At 42.4% G+C, this 21100-nt stretch overlaps 3 protein-coding genes, 2 long non-coding RNA genes and 1 pseudogene across 7 annotated transcripts; 5 read left to right on the top strand and 1 right to left on the bottom strand.

The window, feature by feature from the left end:
* Positions 1–43: 43 nt before the first annotated feature.
* On the top strand, positions 44–3640 carry LOC135648657 (transcription factor MYB1-like; annotated as a pseudogene).
* A 1042-nt stretch (positions 3641–4682) lies between these two features.
* LOC135649242 (uncharacterized) lies at positions 4683–7059 on the bottom strand. Of its 2 annotated transcripts, XR_010501203.1 has the most exons (4): positions 6644–7059; positions 6471–6548; positions 4913–4980; positions 4683–4797 (listed from the first exon to the last, which is right to left on the bottom strand). It is a non-coding gene; the product is annotated as an uncharacterized LOC135649242 (long non-coding RNA). The 2 variants fall into 2 exon arrangements; XR_010501202.1 differs by lacking the exon at positions 4683–4797 and having other exon boundaries at positions 4858–4980.
* A 732-nt stretch (positions 7060–7791) lies between these two features.
* On the top strand, positions 7792–10424 carry LOC103996889 (universal stress protein PHOS34). The gene is made up of 4 exons (XM_009417941.3): positions 7792–8086; positions 8196–8305; positions 8395–8513; positions 10132–10424. The coding sequence occupies exons 1-4, from the start codon at positions 7909–7911 to the stop codon at positions 10220–10222; spliced, it is 498 nt and encodes a 165-aa protein (XP_009416216.1). The 5' UTR covers positions 7792–7908; the 3' UTR covers positions 10223–10424.
* A 1026-nt stretch (positions 10425–11450) lies between these two features.
* Positions 11451–14486, top strand: LOC135649290 (rop guanine nucleotide exchange factor 7-like). 2 transcript variants are annotated; one of them, XM_065167503.1, is made up of 7 exons: positions 11451–12353; positions 12516–12632; positions 12706–12860; positions 12960–13034; positions 13110–13400; positions 13470–13817; positions 13894–14486. In XM_065167503.1, exons 1-7 carry the CDS (start codon positions 12029–12031, stop codon positions 14311–14313), a joined length of 1731 nt encoding a protein of 576 aa, XP_065023575.1. In that variant the 5' UTR covers positions 11451–12028; the 3' UTR covers positions 14314–14486. The 2 variants fall into 2 exon arrangements, with proteins under 2 accessions (XP_065023575.1, XP_065023576.1); XM_065167504.1 differs by having other exon boundaries at positions 11861–12353; positions 12960–13400.
* Positions 14487–16253: 1767 nt separating this feature from the next.
* On the top strand, positions 16254–16851 carry LOC108951195 (uncharacterized). The gene is made up of 2 exons (XR_001975514.2): positions 16254–16394; positions 16526–16851. It is a non-coding gene; the product is annotated as an uncharacterized LOC108951195 (long non-coding RNA).
* Positions 16852–18086: 1235 nt separating this feature from the next.
* On the top strand, positions 18087–20796 carry LOC135649870 (ras-related protein Rab11C). The gene is made up of 3 exons (XM_065168787.1): positions 18087–18226; positions 18450–18646; positions 20184–20796. Exons 2-3 carry the CDS (start codon positions 18482–18484, stop codon positions 20667–20669), a joined length of 651 nt encoding a protein of 216 aa, XP_065024859.1. The 5' UTR covers positions 18087–18226; positions 18450–18481; the 3' UTR covers positions 20670–20796.
* Positions 20797–21100: the final 304 nt, after the last annotated feature.

Here is a 21100-nt window from a genome sequence, read left to right on the forward strand (position 1 = left end):
CGAGCCCATAGTTGCTAAGGAAGGTTTGGGCCACTGAGCCCAAGATGGGGACTTACAAAGTAGTCATCAAGTGACTTGCGTTGTTCACTATGGTAAACCTGCTCATGGCATTTGCTCCTCGCTATTTCTTTCCCCCGTCATCTCTCGGTGGACTTCTGAGCCTAAACTGCGGTTAGGCGGTCGGTAATCCTGCTATTGTTTCTGTTACTCGAAGAAGAGGGTGGAAATGGAAGCCCCAGCCATGGAGGCCGAACCCGAGACCGCCTTTCCTCCTCCTCGCCATACGACCTCGTCTCCTCCTTCCCCCGTCGCCGTCGTCGACGGGTCGGCGGGAGGATCGAAACCCGCGGCACCGGGGGATGGGAGCAGCGTCGACGTGGCGGTGCTCGATGGGCCCGCTAGCGGCGGCGGAGACGGTGCGGTGGCGGCCGTGGAGGACCGGGTGAAAGGCCCATGGTCGCCCGAGGAGGACTTGATGCTGAGCCGGCTGGTGGACAAGTTCGGGGCGAGGAATTGGAGCCTGATCGCGCGCTGGGTCCCCGGGCGCTCCGGGAAGTCGTGCCGTCTCCGATGGTGTAACCAACTGGACCCTTACGTCAAGCGCCGCCCCTTCACTGGTACTTAGCCCCCCCCTTTTGTCTTCTTCTTTGGGTCTGTGATTTCTAGGTTTTGTTTGAGACGTTGGCGTAGAAATCTATCTAATAGGGTTTTGGTGATCAGCCCCAAATTGCCATTGTGAGTTTGAAATCCACAGACATGCGCAAATAATCTTGAATTTATCTTTGGAGACCCGAGAACATGTTCCTTTACCTGAAGTTATGTTCGGATGCCTATGATAAAGACCTCCTTGAGCTGCAAAATGTTCTGTGAGCATACCCATCATTGAACATGGGATGGTGGTAGAATTAGTGGAAGGACACATGCTTGGATCTCCCTGGATATTGGCATTTATGATCTTTCTGCAAATGATATACAACAATAGGTGTGGAGTAATGATTCTTTCATTACTAGTCTCCATAGCAGTTAATCTAATAGTGTATATTGGACAATGAGATTCATGTCAAGACACCGGTTTTTCTGTTGTCTTCTGCAAGATATGAGTTCTGATTTTTACTGCATGAAAAGTTGCATAGCAGAATAAAATGCTTTATATTTTCTCGTATCAATGTCTAGCATTCTAGGATAAAATTTTACGGCACGCTGTTTCAGAAATAAAATAATTGGGCTAACGTAGTTTAGCTAAGATGTTGTTCGGTAGATAAGATGGGTTATCTGGTTAAGGAAACTAACAAGAGAAAACAGGAAGAAAGAATGAAGGATAGTTACTGGTAAGAAGAGGAGAAGTGAGAAGGTAGACACCGATGGGCTAGTTTAATCCAACAACTCTTTATGATTTGTCTTAGAGATGCGCCAACCTTAAGGGTAGTCTGTTCTCTTTAGGTAAAGCTTTTGTTGCATATGATGGCAAGGTGGCTATCTTGATGGCTTGGACAGATAAGCATATAACACGATGAAAAGCGAGCTTAGTGGCTTGTAATTCTAGTGATAGTCTTTCCTAAAGTCTATTGCAATATAATGGCCTGTCTGGTTGTGGTTTGGGGAAATGGTGATCATTTAAGGTGTAATTTCTTCATAATAGTGACATAACCTAGTTCTCTTTTCTCCGGTGGCAGAATCTAGAAATAGCTAGTTTGACTTCTACCGTTTAATATTCCTTTGTGTCTTCATATAGCACTTTTTTGAGAGTCTCTGTCATCAAATAGAAATGTGGTAAATTATCAGAATGCAATACATTTTCTACTTTTTTATGATTTACCTTGTGATTGGAGGCAGTGATGGGGTCCGTGTGGCACCTGCTATGATGGGGTAAGAAAAGTTTTTTTTTTTTAATGTAGTAGACTGAAGGATCAGACCTGTTATTTTGTGTGATTAATCTTATATGGTTCATTGCCAAAAAGTTTAAACGCTTACAATTCTTTCTGTGTCTGCTAAACCATGTTTGAGGGTTTGGTTTAACTGAGATAAGATCATCAATAAAAAATTGATGCAAGTTTGACTTCCTAAACTGGATAGAAACTTGATCTCATAACATCCTTTATGTATATTGGATGCAATAGTAAATGGTAGATATCATGTTGAATCATGTGCATCTTACAAAAGAAAGTGATGCTTTATGCTGTTTTTTTGTTTTTTGTTTTTTGCTACTTGTCTTTTTAGTTGTAAGATTGTGAACAAGTTTGACCATGTTTAATGTAGAGGAAGAGGACCGCATCATTACTTCTGCTCATGCAATCCATGGTAACAAGTGGGCATCAATTGCGAGGCTTTTACAAGGGAGAACAGACAATGCAATAAAGAACCATTGGAATTCCACATTGAGGCGTACATGTATTGAAGCTAAACAGTACAAAACGATATCATGTGATTCTTCAGGAGATGCTGCTGGTATTGAGAGAGCCAAAGGTTCTTCAGATGAATCTCTGTCTTTTAGTAATGTCAATTCCTTTAAATCCATGGAAGTAAAAGATCCTAGTTTGAGGGAAAATGCTTCAGAGAATTCTGGAGAGGTTGTCGTCATTAGAGATGAACCCCTCGTACCTGAGTCGAGAAACCCACCTAACCTCTTCCGACCAGTTGCTAAAGGGAGTGCTTTCAGCCCATATAATAGTACACCTCGTCGGTTGAGTGGTCCTGAAGCATCAGGACGAGGTCTACTGGGTGGCCCACTTTATGAAGCCTTCAAACCTGGTGGTGGCATCTGTAAATTTCTTAACAATGTTTCCTGTGAACCTCAGGTTCCGCAACGATGTGGGCACAGATGCTGTATCATTCAAGATGGGAGCCATTCTTCTAGCTCTTCGTGGTCCAGAGTTTATTGAGTTTGTTGAGCCTCCACCCATTCCAAGTCATGAGTTGGCCTCTGTAGGGTCTGAAATTGGCAGCATTGCTTGGCTTAAAAGTGGCTTGAACAGTAGTTGCACCAGCATATATTTTACTCCACCTGGACAGGTAGATTCATGTGGAGTACATATCTAACGCTACAGGAAAAATCCCCATGGTCATCGCTGCACCCAAAGGCATTGTAAGCGAGTCAACGAGCATGATGAAGTGGCAGTTAGTATCAGAATGAAGGGATTAGTCTGACCAGAAGTTTGCTTGGAACTGTCATAAGCATCCATTATTGATCATGAGAACAGTGTCTCATCAATCATTGTGGCATTACATTCCAGTTTTGGATAGCCACCTTATGATGGTGCTGATGTAGATCAGATCAGATAGGTCCAGAAATTGTTATTACTCTGTCTGGTGAGTACTTGAATATTCCTCTAGTGAATCAGAATGCTTCAGTTTTCATACACCTCTCATTTATTGGTGTGCTAGACTTGTCAGTTTCTTTGTTGTAATTTGCAAAAATAGGAGGGCGTTGGTCCTGCATCAGCCTGTATAGCAGGTATTATGCCTTCCTTATCTAGTAAACCCAGAAAACATGATTCATTAAAGGCCGCTTGAATGGGTAGTCTGTGTCTCTTTGCATCAGTGCCATTATGAAACAATGTAGAACGAGTTTGATTCTTTTTCCTACATTTTGGATACTCCTGTCTGGCCTAGATTAATTACATTGGGTGGTAAGTTTCACTTCTCTTTTTGATATTAGTTTGCTGCACCTGACATTTCTCTTTGTTTGTGTGGCCCATGTGTGTATCTTGGGTTATAGGAAGTAGTACGGTATCATAATCGATGTTCGTAAGGACTTTTTGACGGCCGATGGTAAGCAATTAGTTATGCCTCCTGAAACTTGCAGCTGTCTCAATGGAGATGATACGACACTACTCGTCAATACTTTATTCTTGTTTAATCACTTCAGTTTGTAAGTAAACCTGTTTCATACTGAAATTTATAATACATTATATATATATATATATATATATATATATATATATATATATATATATATATCCTTGCAAATATATAGAAATCTATAAAATTCTTAAAGATGTTAATATTACTTAAATATCTTCAGTCAATTTAACCAGAATAATATATTTTCACCTCACGGCAGCGATGCGGGGTAGAATAATAATGAGCAATTATCCGCAATATTTGAGAAGCCTGAATCAAACATGCTCCACATTAGGCAACAACATGTCCAGGAAAAAAGGATTAACAGAACACGGATACAAGATAATGTCGATATGCATTAAGATGTACACCTAAATATACCAACTCTCCCCGCCAGAGGAGAATGGTATACAAGCATTTGCTATGATAAACAAAAGGATTAAACATCCACTGCAACAGAAAAAGCCATGCATCAAACTATATATAACGCCACTTAAAACAGAGACAAGAAAAATTATCAGTATTATATGTGACATAACACTCTTAAACGCAGACATGGTTGCCAGGATATGTAAAAAAGAAAGAATGTTAAAGCAAAATAAAGAAATGTCTCCATCCGTTGTGTTACCGAGAGAGAATATTATCATGCCTTAGCAAGTTAGAATAATTGAAATACATTGAACATGAAAGGTAAGTGAACAAGCAGTGGTTGATAAAAACATAAATCAACTGAAAATGTTGCAGTTTAGTTATTTCTAAAACATGTACCACTTCAAATTTGTACCACTTCAAATTTGAAGTTTAGTTATTACTAGTTTTAAGAATTCACGATGATTCCATATGCGCATTTACAATAGATCATGCAAGCTATCAGCGACTTAACAAAGAAATTAAGATTAACAAACCACTATGCAAGAGCAAAAGGATGAAGGTACGACCTCTTTCTTTCCCAGGTTCCTGTGAAAACCATTAACAATCATAAGATGATTCTTACAATTTGGTCAAATTTTGTTTGCCCAAATATTTGATGTTATTAAAGCCTGGACAGGAGAACACAACATAGTATACACACCGAAAGTATCATAAATCCAAGATCCAGTAAGTCCGGTCCATCCCACGCGCTGCCAAACCATGTACACACTGAGGAAAAATAATGGCATAAGTCTTTAATTCATTTAATGATTCAGACAACAGAAACATTTTACAAAGTAGTATTGCATCCCATACATCTGAGCTACTCATTAAGCGGTTCCAGAAAATTCCCCATGTTATATTATACCCCAATAACCATCACATGAGATAGGTAAGGCTACTCAAAAAGTATCTTTTTCTGATAACTAAAAGATAGCCAAACCTTCAGAAAATGACATTTAGATAAAACCTGAAGAAAACAAAATATAACCACATGCATGATCATAAATATAACTTGATCATTGGGAATAAGTATGATAGGTAACCATCAGACTTTTCAATAATCGGCAATTTTGAAGATTGATATCATCCAATTTAGAAGATTGTTGAAGAGCTAAAATGTCTCTGATGTATAAATCAAATGGCAGAGAAGAGGCGAGATGGTGAGAACACAATAAAGATGTAAATGCTACATACATGCATGAAATGCTACATGTTTGATCATAGGATACCCCTTTCCATAAAAAAAAAAAAAATTGTAGGATATTCCTAACATAATTTGTCCATTCATGCACTATATCAGCACTATTCATCTCAGAACTGGAAATTCAAACATATTTGAATTAATTATAATAAAATATCAGTTTACTTCCATCTTCTATATAGCACCATGACATCAAAGGCAACACAAACATGTGGCATGTTTTGGCAAAAAGAAAAAAAAAACATAACACCTTGATGAAGCCTCATACTCCACATCTTTTGTTCCTATTCCTCTAAACTGTAGATTCTAGAAGAAAAAATAAACTACTAAAAGAAATTTCAGTCTTAACTTCAAAACATCCATTCAGCCTAGTGCACAACAAGCTTAAGATTCTTCTGTAGTCATCAATAAATTGCAGTCCAACAAGAATCTATTCTTGTAAGCATCATGGTGTTGCTTGTTTACTCCTTTTGATCAGAGAAAAGATAGAACATGACAAACAACCTTAGATGATTAATAGCATCATGCACCATCCATAAATACTATTGAACTAATGACTCGAAGCAAAAAGATGGCACACACTATAAGGTCATTTCGGCATCTTCCTGTGCCTTAATGTCCAGAATGAATCTACAACAACAAAAACTAAATGCTATAGGTTTAGCTATGTGCCAGGCTCACCAAGGGGGGACTAAACCACTCTACTGAACGTGAAGCTTAAATGATTAGCAATGTCAAGTTATTTCAAGTTGCCTTAATTTGATCATCATCCATTCAAATCCAAAACCAGATTACTCTGTAGGCATGCCGGCCATTCCAAGTAGTTAGATCTAATGACTCTGAGATTTGAGCCTATGACCACGTTCAACCCTCAATCTTTAATGCTACATACCCAAGAAATCATTTGGCCCTAAGAAAGTCCGCTCTTTCTTCAAGGCGATTAAAGAGTGCCTGCTATTTTATTAGTCGGTTCTTTCCTCGAGGCGATTAAAGAATACATGAAAAGAAATGACACCTGAAACAGAGAGTCAAGCGAGCAGAAGCTTCCACTTCTCCGCAAGAAGTTGAACCTCCATAGACGTCTCCATGGCACCTTCCCCCATAGCAGCAAACAGAATCGCAATCAACCCAGAAAGGCATGCCTCGAACAGCCAAGAAGTAGAAAAAACAGCGGGGGCGCGAACAAACCTTGAAAGCCTCGCTAGCAACATAGATTGTCATGGCTACCGAGCACAAGCGAGATCGCACCACCCATCCGCTCCGCAGAAGCACGTCATCTTCATGCCGGATCGATCCAGAACTCTGTTCTTTACAAGAAGGAAACCGATCCAGAATCGGTGTGCGGTCGGCTCGTCGATCGATTAACAGACACAACAAAACCCCTTGAATCTTGATCGACACAGAGGGTTTCGTCGTTGGTTCCCGTTCGTTATATTCAAGAACATGTCAGGAGAAAGACAGGATTCAACCTTGAGAAGAAGGCCAAGCTGACGAACGAACGAACGAGGGATCAAAGGGCCGCTCTCCCTTAATCGCCGCGCCATCAGCTCCGCCGACGACGAAGCAAGAAGACGAGGCAGAGGTCGAAGTAACCGCCTCCTCTGTGTGTGTGTGTGTGCGCGCGCGCATATATATATATATATATATATATATATATATATATATATATATATATATATATATATATATATATATATATATATATATATATATATCATTCTTGATGTAATTTTTATTTAAAAATAAATAAATAATTTAACAGTTTGAGTAACCGTAGAAAAGGCGTCCAAATACTAATATAAACGTATTGAAATATATAGGGAGAATAAATGTTCGTTTTATTATATATGGAGAGAGGTGGTGTGAGGGGTGGTTGGGTGGATGGCGAGAGAGATGGGGGACGAATACGCCGCCCAACTCGGCCGATTCAGTTGCAATGTATCCATCGGCGGCCACGCGACCTTCTCTCCTCGACTGTTACGGTTTCCTCGGGGTTCCTACTCTTACCCGATCTTACACGGGCCCGTCATGTGATTGGAGAACAGCTGCGGGGCCCAGAGGATTCACTCAGTAGACAGGCACGTGCGAAGGGGTCGCAACCGAAACGGAAAAGGAAATTACTCGATGCCCGTCTCGATATGTATAGATGTTCGAGTATAGAAAACAGCAAAAAAGTATTTCTCGATGTTTTCTTGTTTTTAGTTCCCATGTCAGCCTAAAGTGCTGCAATTTCTCTGTTTAATGCAGAAAACATTTCGGATATCAGGTACAGTGTTTTTGGCAACACAAACAAAACCAGGTCAGCTTGATGTGCGGCACGGCATGTTTCAGCCGGCGGGGTCAAAGAAACAACGCGAGCACTTCGGGCCGATGGGAAAGCCACGAGCAAGAGGAGACCCTAGAGGCGAAGCGAGCCCCCGCTTTCCTTTCTCCGCTGAGAGCAGGAAGAGAGAATGGCGGGCGACCGGAAGATCGGGGTGGCGCTGGACTTCTCCAGCAGCAGCAAGCGGGCGCTCCAGTGGGCCATCGACAACCTCCTCGACCCGGGCGAGACCCTCATCGTCCTCCACGTCGTGCGCCCTAAGTCGTTCTTCCATGGCGCCGGCTCCAAGCACTCCTCCGATGCTCGTCGTACGTACCATGCCCCCTTAATTCTCGTTTCAATCTGCACCGTCCTCTGAGAAATAGAATCGCTCCGGCTTACCATGTCTCTGTGTGCGCATGCTCCGCAAATTGTTAGCTTTGATTCCTCTGACGGAGCGCCGGGAGCTGGATTTGTTGAAGAGCTACGATCTGGATGTCGATACGGACGTCCATGACATGCTCGAAGCCGCTTCCAAACAAAAGGAGGTCCCTCCTCTGATTTCTCATAAAAAAGACTGTTTCTTGTAGACATATGTTTCGATTTATATCTCGTCCCGGTGAAATTAATGGATCAGGCGAAGATCGTGATGAAGTTATACATGGGGGACGCTAGGGAGAAGCTGTGCGAAGCGGCGCAAGAGCTGAAGCTGGACTCGCTGGTCATGGGTTGCAGAGGTCTTACCCAGATTCAGAGGTAACATGATACATATAGAAGCTTCCGCTTTTCCCGTGCAGTGCATCATACTCTTACTCCATATATTTGTTCGAATTCTGATAGCGTTTGGTTCACCATTTGTTGATTGCATCAGTTTTTGACCCCCCATAAACTGCGAAATTTGAGACGTAATAAACTGGTAAAAGCAATTTCCTTTGCCAGACGGATTTTCAATGAGCAAACAACGTTAAAGATCAAAAAGGATATTGATATATTGCAGCTGAAACCTGCTCGGAGCATTTATTAAATGGAGTTTCACCATGTGTATAGCTTTCAGACTTCTTCTGTTCCGTTTCTAAATGGTACCTGACTTTGATCTTAAATGCAAGGTAGAATGATAGACTTGTTCTGGCTAGTTCTAGTGTTCATGGTAGCTCTCAGCCAACAACATGAGAGCCATGCCAACTAAATGCTTTTGAGTCACTAACTTATGCACCCTCTCCGATTTAGCCCATACTGATCCTATCATGATATAAACGATAGCTGCAATCTAGAGATATTATGTAACAAGGATATGCCCTTACTCAAGAAGAGCAGCCATTGATTGTCGGGTTCCTCCTGAACTCTCTGGCAAAGAAAGCATTGTCAGATGTTGAGGTCTGCTTGGATTGATTACCCATCCGCAATGCTGGCAAATCGGCAACTTGCTTGGTCTCTTCTTGTTTTGCTTTTTAACTTTAGGTACAAAAGATGTTAGAATTGAATTCTTTGGGTCTTCTTATTGAATCTGTGCTTCAGTAAATGGTAAATGAACTTTAACCTTGTGAGCAGTTGTCAATGAAAACTTAATGGTTCCATATCTACTCATGTTAAAATGATCAAAGGGCAGTTGTTTTCCTTTTTGCCAATATTAATAATCTTCTAGATGTTTCCATATGATGTGAAATTTTAGGCTGCTATAAAAGTTTCCTGTTGGAAATTTATCTTTGAATATAAAAGTTTGAATTCAGATAATTCAAATGTAAGGTGTTTGTTAGATTCATGAATGCCCATGTTAGCATCTATTTCTCCTTTGCTCTTAACGGTGATGGTTTAGATTAGACAAATATGTATCTGGTTCAGACCACCTAATCTGAGACACATTTCTCTGAATATACAAATTTAGATGATCCATTGGACCAGTTATAAATGTCTCAAAACGGAGCAGGATAGCTTCTACATGCTGTATGCCACAAAAATCATATTTACCTCATGTTGGGTGTTTCCTCTGAAACCATTTCTGATGTTTTTCTCTCATTTCCCCTGTGGTCATTTGATGTTAAATGCTGTGCGGTTACTTTGTAAGATTTGCATACTAGTGAAGGAAATTTTGGAATGAACATTTTGATTGATCCAAAAAAATCAATAAGCTATCGATGCTTCTTAGCCGAGTTGAATGTATGGACAACTGGTAGTCTTGGCTCATCAAGGTCAGATTTGGTTAGTAGTGTTAGCCATCAATATATTTTAAGTACTTGGGAATTATCTATCTCAGCTGTGTGGCACAAACATTATCTATGTTTCTGCTGGACGTTGCAGTTCGATGACAACAATATGGTAATTCCACTAGCACTTACTTTCGTCTCAAATTTTCTTATTTATTCTAGTGTTTCTGCAGGATATTTCTGGGCAGCGTATCGAACTATGTACTGTCAAATGTATCGTGCCCTGTCACTGTCATCAAAGATACAAACTTCAAGCGCAGATAGATCTGCTGTCCTAATGATTCATACAGAGGCATTAGGATTCAAGAGAATACAGACTTCGTGATGAGACAATGGATCAGGTTATGTAAAATTCAAGCATGAGCTTGGACATGTTTTTACTTTTAATAACACTTGTAAGCAAGTGCCACTTTTGGAGATCGAAAATGGTTGAGAATAAATTGAAAACAGTGTGAGTTGGATTGGATCTCTTTATTCTTTGTATCTTTTGAAACTTTACATGGGATAAACGAATTGCTATAGGATGGAAACATATAAATCATGAGCGATTTCTAGGAAAAAAAACTTTTTTTTTTTTTGGACTTTTCTCATGAGGTGTCTTATTTTCAAATTTTTCAAGGGGCATTTCCACCTTTTTCATAATCCCTTTTACTTTTATCTTCTGCATATTTTATTTAAAAATATTGTCAATTGGTGTGTTTTTAATAGGTGTATAGTTGGTAACTCCATAAAAAATAATCTATTCAAATTTCTTTTTTGATTTAGAAACAAGAATAAATAATTAAAGAAATTTCTATTTTAATACAGTGGTTTTGAATAAGCTTATAGTGTTTTATGATATTTTCATCAAGACATTATAAGTTTGTTCAAAAATATTCTATCCAAATCAAATGAAGTCAAAGGTTTAAATCATTTTTTAATCTATTTAATTACTTTTTATATCTCATAACCACAGAAATATTTTTTGTTGTATTTTTCACTCTCTCTTAATCTGTGACCGGTATTTGTGTAAACACATGCGATAAAACTTTCCATTTTTCATCGGGCCCACCAGACCGACCAGCCACAGCGCGACACGTATCGTACAACACAATGTCACCGCCCGGTGTCTCGTGGTACAATGAACGCGAGCACACCACTCGAAGTCGCCTCCAACGGATAAAAGACACGCATGTGAAGGGATCTCCACGGCTCAATACGACGCGCGTACTGAGTTGGGCCGTTCCCGAGATTTGCTCGTCTTTGACTTTGTCTGGGACCCTCTTCGTCGGTTTCCAAAACCGGGAGACGTCTACGCCTGCTTTGTCGTCGTCTCCGCCCTCACCACCGCGATCCCCCCCACAGTTCAAATCTCATGCCAAAACCAGTCTTCTCCGCATCTGACTTCTCCCGACGCCACAAAAAGCAATCTTTTTCTTTTCGGTCCAACTATTTTATTTCAATTTTGAAATCTACGTCCACAGTCGACGAACGCACTCTCTCTCCTCTCGCCTCTCTTTTCTGTCTGTAACGTTCCGACGGATCAAAAGGAGTGCGCACGCACATAAAGAAATGGAAAGAGGAGACGTGGTGCAACGGGCGAGAGAGCGTGTCTGAGATCGAGCGAGGGAGGAAAGCGGGCAGCCGCCGTGTGCATGCGGAGACCGTTGCTGCCTTCAATTACAATTACGGTGGCTGCCTCCTCCGCCGTGGGGCAAATTAAATGGCGAAGGCGCTCGTCCTCCCCGTCTCCGTGAAGCGAGGGTCGTGTGAGTGTGCTCATGTGCAAGGTCCAGCGCTCGTAATCATCTCCTTCACCAACTTCTCCTATATTAAATGGATGTGCTGTTGCTGAATGCTTGCTGGTTAGAGAAGCCCACACAAGGCCTCTTCTCCTTTACCGGATGATGGCTTTCTTCTGCACACTCCATTACCACCACCAGACGGCCCCAACCAGCAACCATTACCTTTTCTGCCCCTTTTCCTCCTCATTCTGAGTTTGTTGGCTCCCTCAAAATCTTGTCTTCCGGTCTTGCCGTGGGCAAGCCCTTTTTCTGTGGGAGCACGGGGAGGCGCCTGGAGCTGCTCAGAATGGATGATGCGGCGGAAAAGGGCGAGAATGGGGAACGCAAGCACGGAGAGGCGGCACTGGGAGGCGACCTGTTCAGTGACTCCGCAGAGGATGAGTGCAGCGGCAGCAGTTCGAGCCTCGAGACCTCGTCCAGCGAGGAGCCACACGACCCTTGTGGTGGAGCCCATCAGGGACCGTCGTCGGAGCAGTCGGCGGTGGCGCCGGGTTGGCCTCTGCGGAAGAGCTCCGTCTCTGACTTGGTATCGGATGATGATGACGATGATGGCAAAGCCCATGAGCACCACCACCATGGAACAGAACATCTGATGAAGCCCAAATACTCAGGTAACCCAGTCTTGATCTTGGATCAGTTGGATCACGACCAGATTGTTCTGCAACCACATTTTGGGTTCTCGCTTGTGTCGATTTGTATCTGTACGAAGCTACATTTGCTTTTAGATGAAGCACACGGTAACAGCGTGCAAATACATGTTGTTGTTCTACCAGAAATCGAGATGATGAAGGAGAGGTTCTCAAAACTGCTACTTGGAGAAGATATGTCTGGCTGCGGCAAAGGAGCGTGCACTGCACTGGCAATTTCAAATGCTATCACTAATCTCTGCGGTAAGCACTTCATTGCTTCCCATTTCTATCTGTGCATTGCGTTTGATTCCAAAATAACTGTCTTTTTCCTCAGCCACCATCTTCGGGCAGCTATGGAGGCTGGAGCCTCTTTCTTCTGAGAAGAAGACCATGTGGCGAAGGGAGATGGAGTGGCTTCTGTGTGTCAGTGATCACATCGTCGAAATGATACCCTCATGGCAAACATTTCCTGACGGGAGCAAGTTCGAGGTACTTCCTATTGTCTTCTTCTTCTTCTTCTTCTTCTTCTTCTTCTTCTCGATGATGATGATGATGATGATGATGACGACATCATCCTTTGGAATTCAGGTCATGACCTGCAGACCAAGATCGGATCTATGTATCAATCTTCCGGCGCTGAGGAAGTTGGACAACATGCTCCTTGTAAGATTTGATGCAGACTCCAGCTTTTTGCTCTCAGCCTCTTCACTGTTCTTCATCGGGAGTTGCTCTCTGCAGGAGATACTGGACAGTTTCAGTGATCCGGAGTTTTGGTACGTCGATCAAGGGATACTGGCGCCGGATTCCGATGGCTCGGCCTCCTTCCGACGAACCCTTCACCGGCAAGAAGAGAAGTGGTGGCTTCCCGTTCCTCGGGTCCCCCCCGGCGGCCTCCATGAGAAGACGAGGAAGGAGTTGCAGCACAAAAGAGAATGCACGAGTCAGATCCTGAAGGCTGCGATGGCAATCAACAGCAACAGTTTGGCGGAAATGGAAGTACCCGAGTCTTACCTCAGTTCACTACCAAAGGTGTGTTCTCCAGCAGAGAGATCTCCATGGGTTCTCCTCCTCGTCCACTGACTCGATTCTGGATCGCAGAATGGAAGAGCAAGTCTGGGTGATGTGATCCATCGTTATGTTGCATCTGATCAGTTCTCCCCCGAATGCCTTCTCGACTGCCTCGATTTATCGTCCGAACACCGAGTCTTGGAAGTCGCCAACAGAGTGGAGGCATCCATCTACATCTGGCGCCGGCGAGCGGCCATGAAACCAGCAAGCAGCAGCACCGCTAAATCGTCCTGGGAAATCGTCAAGGACATGATCGTAGACGCAGACAAAAGGGAGCTGCTTGCTGAGAGGGCCGAGACCCTCTTGCTGTGCTTGAAGCAGAGGTTCCCCAGCCTCACCCAGACATCGTTGGACACCAGCAAAATCCAATTCAACAAGGTCGGTGCTTCCTGCAACTCTCGGTCTCGCTTTGGTGGAAGCGTTGTGTCAGCCTTTCTCATGCTAAGCGTTGCAGGACATCGGCAAATCCATTCTGGAAAGCTACTCCAGAGTTCTGGAGAGCCTCGCGTTCAACATCGTGGCCCGCATCGATGATTTGCTCCATGTGGACGACTTCTGCAAGCACTCGGATCCGCTGTTGGCGGTTCCAGCGGTCAGCATCATCGCGCAGAAGAAGGTGACGGTGCCTGCCTCCGGCACTCCATGCATGACGGCTTATGCGACGCCATGCTTCTCGCCGGCGCCGCTAATTAGCCCAGCAGGGCGAGAGAGGTCGCCATTGATCAACAAGAAGCCCAGCAGTCGGGGATTCGGTGTGAAGAAAGTGCTGACCAGTTATCTCAACGTCGAGCTGAGGACCAAAAGCCCCATCGATGCGACTGAGCCATCGGAGGTGGTCTCAAACAGATACTCTGAGATCTCATCAGCCTCTTGAGCGAGTTCACGAGGAAGGAGGTGAAGAAACAGCTGAAGTGTTATACTTTGTGTGAGATGTATATTAAACCTGTAATCCTCCTCGGTTTATGCTTCTCAGCAGTGTTGCATCTGTGGGTGGAAATGCTCTCTTGAATGGAATATATGTAGGAATAGTGTGTTTTGTGCCTTTTTTATTTTTCTCATCAGAATAATTAGCATTAGTAGAAAGGGTTACATCTACAACTATTATCATCCGATTTGATGGGTTAATTTGTTGGAGTGGTTTTTTATGTTAATATTTGCCGCTAAATATAATCCTGTTTTATTTTTTTTAATATTTCTAAAGTATTTCTTTCGATAATAAAGATTATTAAAAGATAAAATTAATAATATTTGGATTATAAATAATAAAACTATATAGATTAAATATATTACTAATGATAATGAGATTATTAATAGAAAAAAAAAGGGGGCTACGAATAGTAAATCAGGCGTGTGGACGGTTGAGATGTGGGAATTGGAGCAATCTATTTAAAATCGTGTCTGGAGAGGATCCACGCCTGGTGGATAAGTCCTTTTCATGTTGACCGGAGCAAGGCACTGCGTCATCTTCAGAGACGAGCGTTGGAAGACCTTCAAAGCCCTTGTCTCGGTTGGTCGCCACGGACGATGAAGTCATCCGCCAGCACGCTGATAAGAGGCCGCCGAGCACCATACTCGACTCAGGCGGAGGCGGCAGCCGCGGAGGAGGAAGAGGAGGAGAGATTGTCGACGTGAGTACTCCCTCTTCACCCTCGCCTGGCCTGACAGTACCCTTCCTCCTCCTCCGGTGCCGGCTGCGGCCGAACCCCTCCTTCAATCCGCCGCCGGACATGTATGTGGAGAAGAACCTCGTCTTCTCCACCCACGACTCGTCCCTCATGGATTTAGCTTTTCAGTGGTTGTTCGATGTTCAGCAAGAAACCGGGTTGAAGGATTAGAGATAGAGAGATATAGACCTGAGCAAGTCATTCTCATGGAGTTCGTATAGGTGTACGAATGCCATCCACTAATGGTTGCAACAGTCGTTCCATTTGGCATCAAAGATCTCCATGAGAGGGAAGCCATTCCACAGATCTAGTAATCCACGTTGAGGTGAAAGCTTTCCGGCTAATCTTCTGCACATCTCAGGTTGAGGTTTTCTACTGTGTTGAAGAACACCATCCATGTCAACCAAGTGGCTCATCTTTCACATGAAAACTACATCAAGCCATTTAAGCTGTTCCTACTTGCCATCAATACAATGTTGATGATGATGCCTCAACTGTGGGTGGACTTCAGTAAACGTTCTTCCAAATGCTATCAAGTATCCTTGAGTTAATCCTAATTCGATCACAAATCTTATATTATGCTCTCTCACGGTACACTCATCAGTCATGACTCATGGATAGAGATGGGAAGAGAGAATAGGCAACAGCATGAGACACACGCACCACTTACAGGCAGTGGAGTTAGGAGATCTTCCACTCCCACAAGAAAAAAAGAAGATAAGGAAGATGCATGAACCGTGAGTCTCATGGTTTCCTACATCAATAGCTTGGTCATTCTGATGTCAACCAGACAAAGTCAACATAAACAAGTAATCTTGTGCTATCATCCAACAAGAACTTGCACCAATGTGACCACACATGGTGGAAGCTTTTTGAATCTTGAGCGTGACACGTTGTAGACTTGGGATGCAGCCCATGAGGCATGAATTTGGCCTGCACTAAAGATCTTCCTCTCTAATAATCATACCATCAGATGATGTGGATTACAATCAGAGGTTACACCTTTCCACCAAACAAGCATTTAACACAACAAACTAAAAGTATACTTTACAACCAAGGTTGATCATTCTATAAGGTCATCACCTAATAATGAGATTAGAAAGGGAGTATCAAAGAAGCTAGATATAAATAATGCTGACAAGTTGCATGTACCTTGGAAGAAGAAGAAGATACAAGATGGGTCTGCAAAGGTTTCACTGCATGGTTCTGCTGCTCTTGGTCTCCACCTTCCAGGTTCACATCTCTTTGAGTACTGCAGAGGCTGGGCCACTTCCCTTCACCAAGCAAGAGAGTAAGAGCACCAAAGAACCCATCCCTAACCCTTTATCTAACTACTGAAACTTCTTGCAAGATTTCCATAGATACTGACTGCTTGAGATGTTACTCTGACTGATTTGGTTTTGTTGATGGCTTGGGGCTAAGGATATGTCGCGGTGCTGGAGTCACTGGGAATCAAGTGCCAGTGCTGTGATGGGGCTGGAGGTGAATGCAGGAGCAGCTGGGACTCCAACTGCAGCAAGCTGGACTGCCATAACCTCAAGTTCTTATGATTTTGGTCTGAAACTTTCTTTCATGTTGTCTTGTTCGATCTTTCTTGTATTTTCTACCGTTCCATAAAACATGGCAGATCAGTTTGAGGCTGCAAGAAGAAAGCTTGATGGAAAAGAAAAACCATGGATTAGTTTGTTTGATGGATATCTACTAATATATAAAGAGATCATCTGCAAGTGCAGTCTGAAGTTATCCTACTACTGTCCATTGAACATTTTTCTTGCAAGCACATCTTGATTTCCATCCAAATATTGAAATGAAATTTATAACTTTTAAATATACTCTATGTTTAAGATTATGTCTTGATGTATTGATTTATCGATTTAATAAGTGTTCATGAGCCACCACTGTGTCATTTTTAAAAGGTTTTGAAATGTGGATTATTTTCATGTGGAGTAAGAAAATTTGCAGAACTAAATATGATTTTGTCAACGTCATCTTAAAAAATTTCTACTCCAGCCCTAGCACGCATTCACTTGTGTTAACTCTGGCTACACTTTCGCCTCGTTCATAGACTTTCTTTGTTTTGTTTATGGGTGTCCTATTCGTCTCCTAGCTTTCATCGTCATTGTTAGCCATAAGGATGAATCGTCTCCCCTCCTTTCTCACATACGACCAATAACAAGGAAGGGGCACGAGGAGACTGCACTAGTAAGAAAGGGGCATGACGAGGCTATGCAGTCTCGTCAAGCCCCCAACCCTTATCATCGTCACTAGGTATGGAGGTACTATATAATACCACCTATGTTCTTACTCAACGAAGGTCGCACCATTATTAGTTCAATGAAGTGCGACATAGGTCATTGCACCTTCATCAATGGGTGGGTATAATAGAGGGGAGCAACCGACGGGACAACAACACGATCAAGGGTTGGGCGAAAGGCGATAGGGCAAGATGATTATTTTAAAAAAAAATTAAAACTTAAAGGTGCTTTTTGAGAAATTCTAAAATTTAGGGACTTTTTCAAAAATTCATCGAACTTTACATACCTATTTTATATTTTGATTAATTATTTTATTCTTTAATTTTTTATTTATATCTAGAAAGATAAGTATACTAATAGGTGTCAGCTAATCATACTAATAGGATAACAGATGTGTCAATTTTATTAAATTTAAATTATTGATAAAAATATTTAAGTTAAAGTTTATAGTAATACACTCTCAGTCTTACATAAATTAATAAAAATATTATAAATTTAAATTATTTTATCACTTTGAATGAAATTGAAATAAGTATGTATTATTTAATTCAATGAACACAAAGATACACGCAAAGTTAGAAGAGATTCGGGGCTTTGTCGGAGCCTGAAAACCCAACAGTCGATCCGAATCCGACTTGATAAGAATCAATCATGCTTGATGCGTGCGTTTTAATTCGGATCCCAATCCTGGGATGGATATCCAAATCCGATAACTAATGGATTTTATTGTTTTCATATATATGTGACGCCGTGAGCCATTGCCGTTCTCTTCGCCGTTGACACTGGTGACGCCTCGTCGCTTCCCCTTCACCGGACCATCCAATCTCAAGCTCTCTCTTCTCTTCCTTCGACCAGATCTCGGAACCAGGTACTGCTCCATCTCCAGATCCGTCCCCCTTCTCCTCCTTGCGTTTTTGTGGCATCGATTTCTGTGATTCTGGTTGGACGGCCCTATGTTCGAATCCATCGTTTGCTGATCTCTGATCTCCTCGTGTTTTCTGTGTTGTTTTGGCGTCGAATTCGATCGCGATTTTGTGGTATCGATGTTGATATTGGTGGTTCTTGTTCTTTTCCGGGTGGATCTGATGCAGATCGGGAGGAGGAGGAGGAGGCGGCGGTGAAGATGGCACACCGAGTGGACCACGAGTACGATTACCTCTTCAAGATCGTCCTCATCGGAGATTCCGGCGTGGGTAAGTCCAACATCCTCTCCAGGTTCACCCGCAACGAGTTCTGCTTGGATTCCAAGTCCACCATCGGCGTCGAATTTGCCACCAAGACCCTTCAGGTGAGCTGCCCCCGATTCCTATTGCTCCTCCTCTTATAGATCCGTGTGTAGTATATCTTGAGGCCGTGGAAAACTCTGTTGCGATCGCTCCGAGTAGTATCGGGATTTCATATAATGCAAATAGGGCGTTATGCTGCTTGCGGATCATTGGATGTGGCATAACAAGAACCAAAATGACCTAATCTTCTCATCCTTTGAAACAGGAAATCTAAGTCAAAGCAGCCTCGAAAGTATTTGTTCTTTAGCTGATTTATGATCAAGGCGTTGTATGATATAACATTTTCCCCCTTTAGGATGTGTTACAGATATCCTAATGAATTACTTGACACTCTTCGTAATGCATTCTGAAGCTATGACCACAGTATATGATTGCGCAAATAGGTGGAAAAGTTGCTACCTTGAGATTGGCATAGACATGACTCGATGGTTTTAGCAAACAAAAGATTTCCCGTATCCTTGTGTACCATTCATCATGTCCTTATGGACTTATTGGATTATTTCAAACAAATGAGCTAGACTTGTTCATTTTGATTTTATCTCACTGGACTAGGCTTGACACCGCAACTACCGGTCACAAATTGACTCTAAGCTTTATCAGAAATGTCAATATTAGCTCTAAACTTCGGTTTTTATTTTAGTTGGTCCCTGAACATTATTTCATCAGGTATCGTTCATCCTTGGCTTGGCTGAGCCACCTAGTTGGCAAAATATAGCCATTTACGGACATTACTTTGTTTTCATTCCTTATTCAATCACACGGCTCTGTTGCGATGGCTTGTACTTAAATGTACATAGAGTTGGTTGCTGACATGGTGGCATTTTCCACTTCATCCGGAATTAGTTCTTGGAGTGGACGATGAATAGGAAGAGAAAGATGATGATGATGTGTCCCAAATCCCATGTTCACCACTTGGGTACGAGTCAGCATATTCCAAACATTGAAAGAAATAACATACTGAGCAGGAAAACTGTCGTCTGTGATAGCGAGATAGACCTAACTTGCTGGGGGCATATGGGGCTTAACACAATAATTTTCAGGGACTAACTTGAACAAAAACTAAGTTTAGGGCTTAAGTTCCCATTTGTGTCGATCCTTGTTTACAAGAATCGAAGCAATTAATATCAAAAGTGGATGTTTCTTTATTTAATGCAGCCACCACAGTGACAATCTGGGTTGTCGTGTAGTTAGTTAGCAGCTGCTGAGTTGCCGATCATGTAGGTTCAAGTTGATATGATCCACACAACTCTTAAGCTTTATGATGGATATAGTACAAACGGATGGAGATTGTGGTGTCCATAAATTTCAATTGCTAGTTAACAAGTAATGACTCCTGTAGATTGACCTACTTATTCATTTGCGTTACTTCTGTAGTCGATGTGTCACATCAAACTTCCTCCCTGATTAGCTTAAATAGATGCTCGATTGTTTCGGAACCTCATTACATGCAATGCATATCTCCCTTAAATGGTGTCAAGATTTTTTGTATATGTCATGATGTTCGGTGTCTGTGAAAGTTTAACATGATGGAATGAACAGATAGAAGGGAAGACAATCAAGGCACAGATCTGGGACACTGCTGGTCAAGAGAGATACCGTGCCATAACCAGCGCGTATTACAGGGGTGCAGTGGGAGCACTCCTAGTCTATGATATAACAAAGAAGAAAACGTTTGACAACGTCCAGAGGTGGCTTCGCGAACTAAGAGATCATGCTGATTCCAACATCGTCGTCATGATGGCTGGCAACAAGTCAGACTTGAATCACTTGAGAGCGGTCTCAGAAAACGATGGCCAGGTACTTGCCGAGAAAGAGGGGCTTTCTTTCTTGGAGACGTCAGCACTAGAATCACACAACATCGAGAAGGCATTTCAAACAGTTCTCACAGAGATTTACCACATCGTAAACAAGAAGGCACTTGCAGCCCAAGAGGCGGCGAGGACTGCAGTGCCCCCAACTCAAGGAACGACCATCAATGTATCTGATTCTGCTGGAGGCTCAAAGTATGCTTGTTGTTCGAGTTAGGCGATTATTGGCTTTTGAAAGAGTGCTTGAACAAGAAATTTGTGTCTGCAGGATGAAAAATTGTTTGTAGATTATTCTTCTATGTTTGACGCGTGATTTGGAGAACCTGGAAATTAGATTTTCTTTACTTTTTCCTCGGGAAAATTCTGTCGGTAAAAGACACGGATGACATGTGTAGTGTGCAAATCGTTTTCTTCTTGTTTTCACTTGGATCTTCCTTGTGAAGGACACACTAAAAATGAATGTTTCTGGATCCCTTTTTGTGCTGTTCATCCGATCAACTGATACTGAATTTGTCTTAGCAGATTCATGTACGAGTTCATCCTCGATGCATTTGTTTCCGGTTGTGGTCGACCACCATGGCAAGTTCAAATCTGACGCTTAAATCTGTTTAGCTGTATAGCTCAGTTACTGCACAAGGGTGAATCATC

The sequence above is a fragment of the Musa acuminata genome, chromosome BXJ3-9 (genome assembly GCF_036884655.1).
Source record: "Musa acuminata AAA Group cultivar baxijiao chromosome BXJ3-9, Cavendish_Baxijiao_AAA, whole genome shotgun sequence".
In the NCBI taxonomy this organism is placed as follows: Eukaryota; Viridiplantae; Streptophyta; class Magnoliopsida; order Zingiberales; family Musaceae; genus Musa; species Musa acuminata.

Bases quoted from the DNA above. Each gene is read 5' to 3' on its own strand.
- LOC103996889 (XM_009417941.3), top strand. From the start codon at position 7,909: ATGGCGGGCGACCGGAAGATCGGGGTGGCGCTGGACTTCTCCAGCAGC. The intron at 8,087-8,195 runs GTACGTACCATG...GCAAATTGTTAG, and splicing joins GCACTCCTCCGATGCTCGTC to CTTTGATTCCTCTGACGGAG. The intron at 8,306-8,394 runs GTCCCTCCTCTG...TTAATGGATCAG, and splicing joins CCGCTTCCAAACAAAAGGAG to GCGAAGATCGTGATGAAGTT.
- LOC135649290 (XM_065167504.1), top strand. From the start codon at position 12,029: ATGGATGATGCGGCGGAAAAGGGCGAGAATGGGGAACGCAAGCACGGA. The intron at 13,401-13,469 runs GTGTGTTCTCCA...TCTGGATCGCAG, and splicing joins ACCTCAGTTCACTACCAAAG to AATGGAAGAGCAAGTCTGGG. The intron at 13,818-13,893 runs GTCGGTGCTTCC...TAAGCGTTGCAG, and splicing joins GCAAAATCCAATTCAACAAG to GACATCGGCAAATCCATTCT.
- LOC135649870 (XM_065168787.1), top strand. From the start codon at position 18,482: ATGGCACACCGAGTGGACCACGAGTACGATTACCTCTTCAAGATCGTC. The intron at 18,647-20,183 runs GTGAGCTGCCCC...TGGAATGAACAG, and splicing joins TTGCCACCAAGACCCTTCAG to ATAGAAGGGAAGACAATCAA.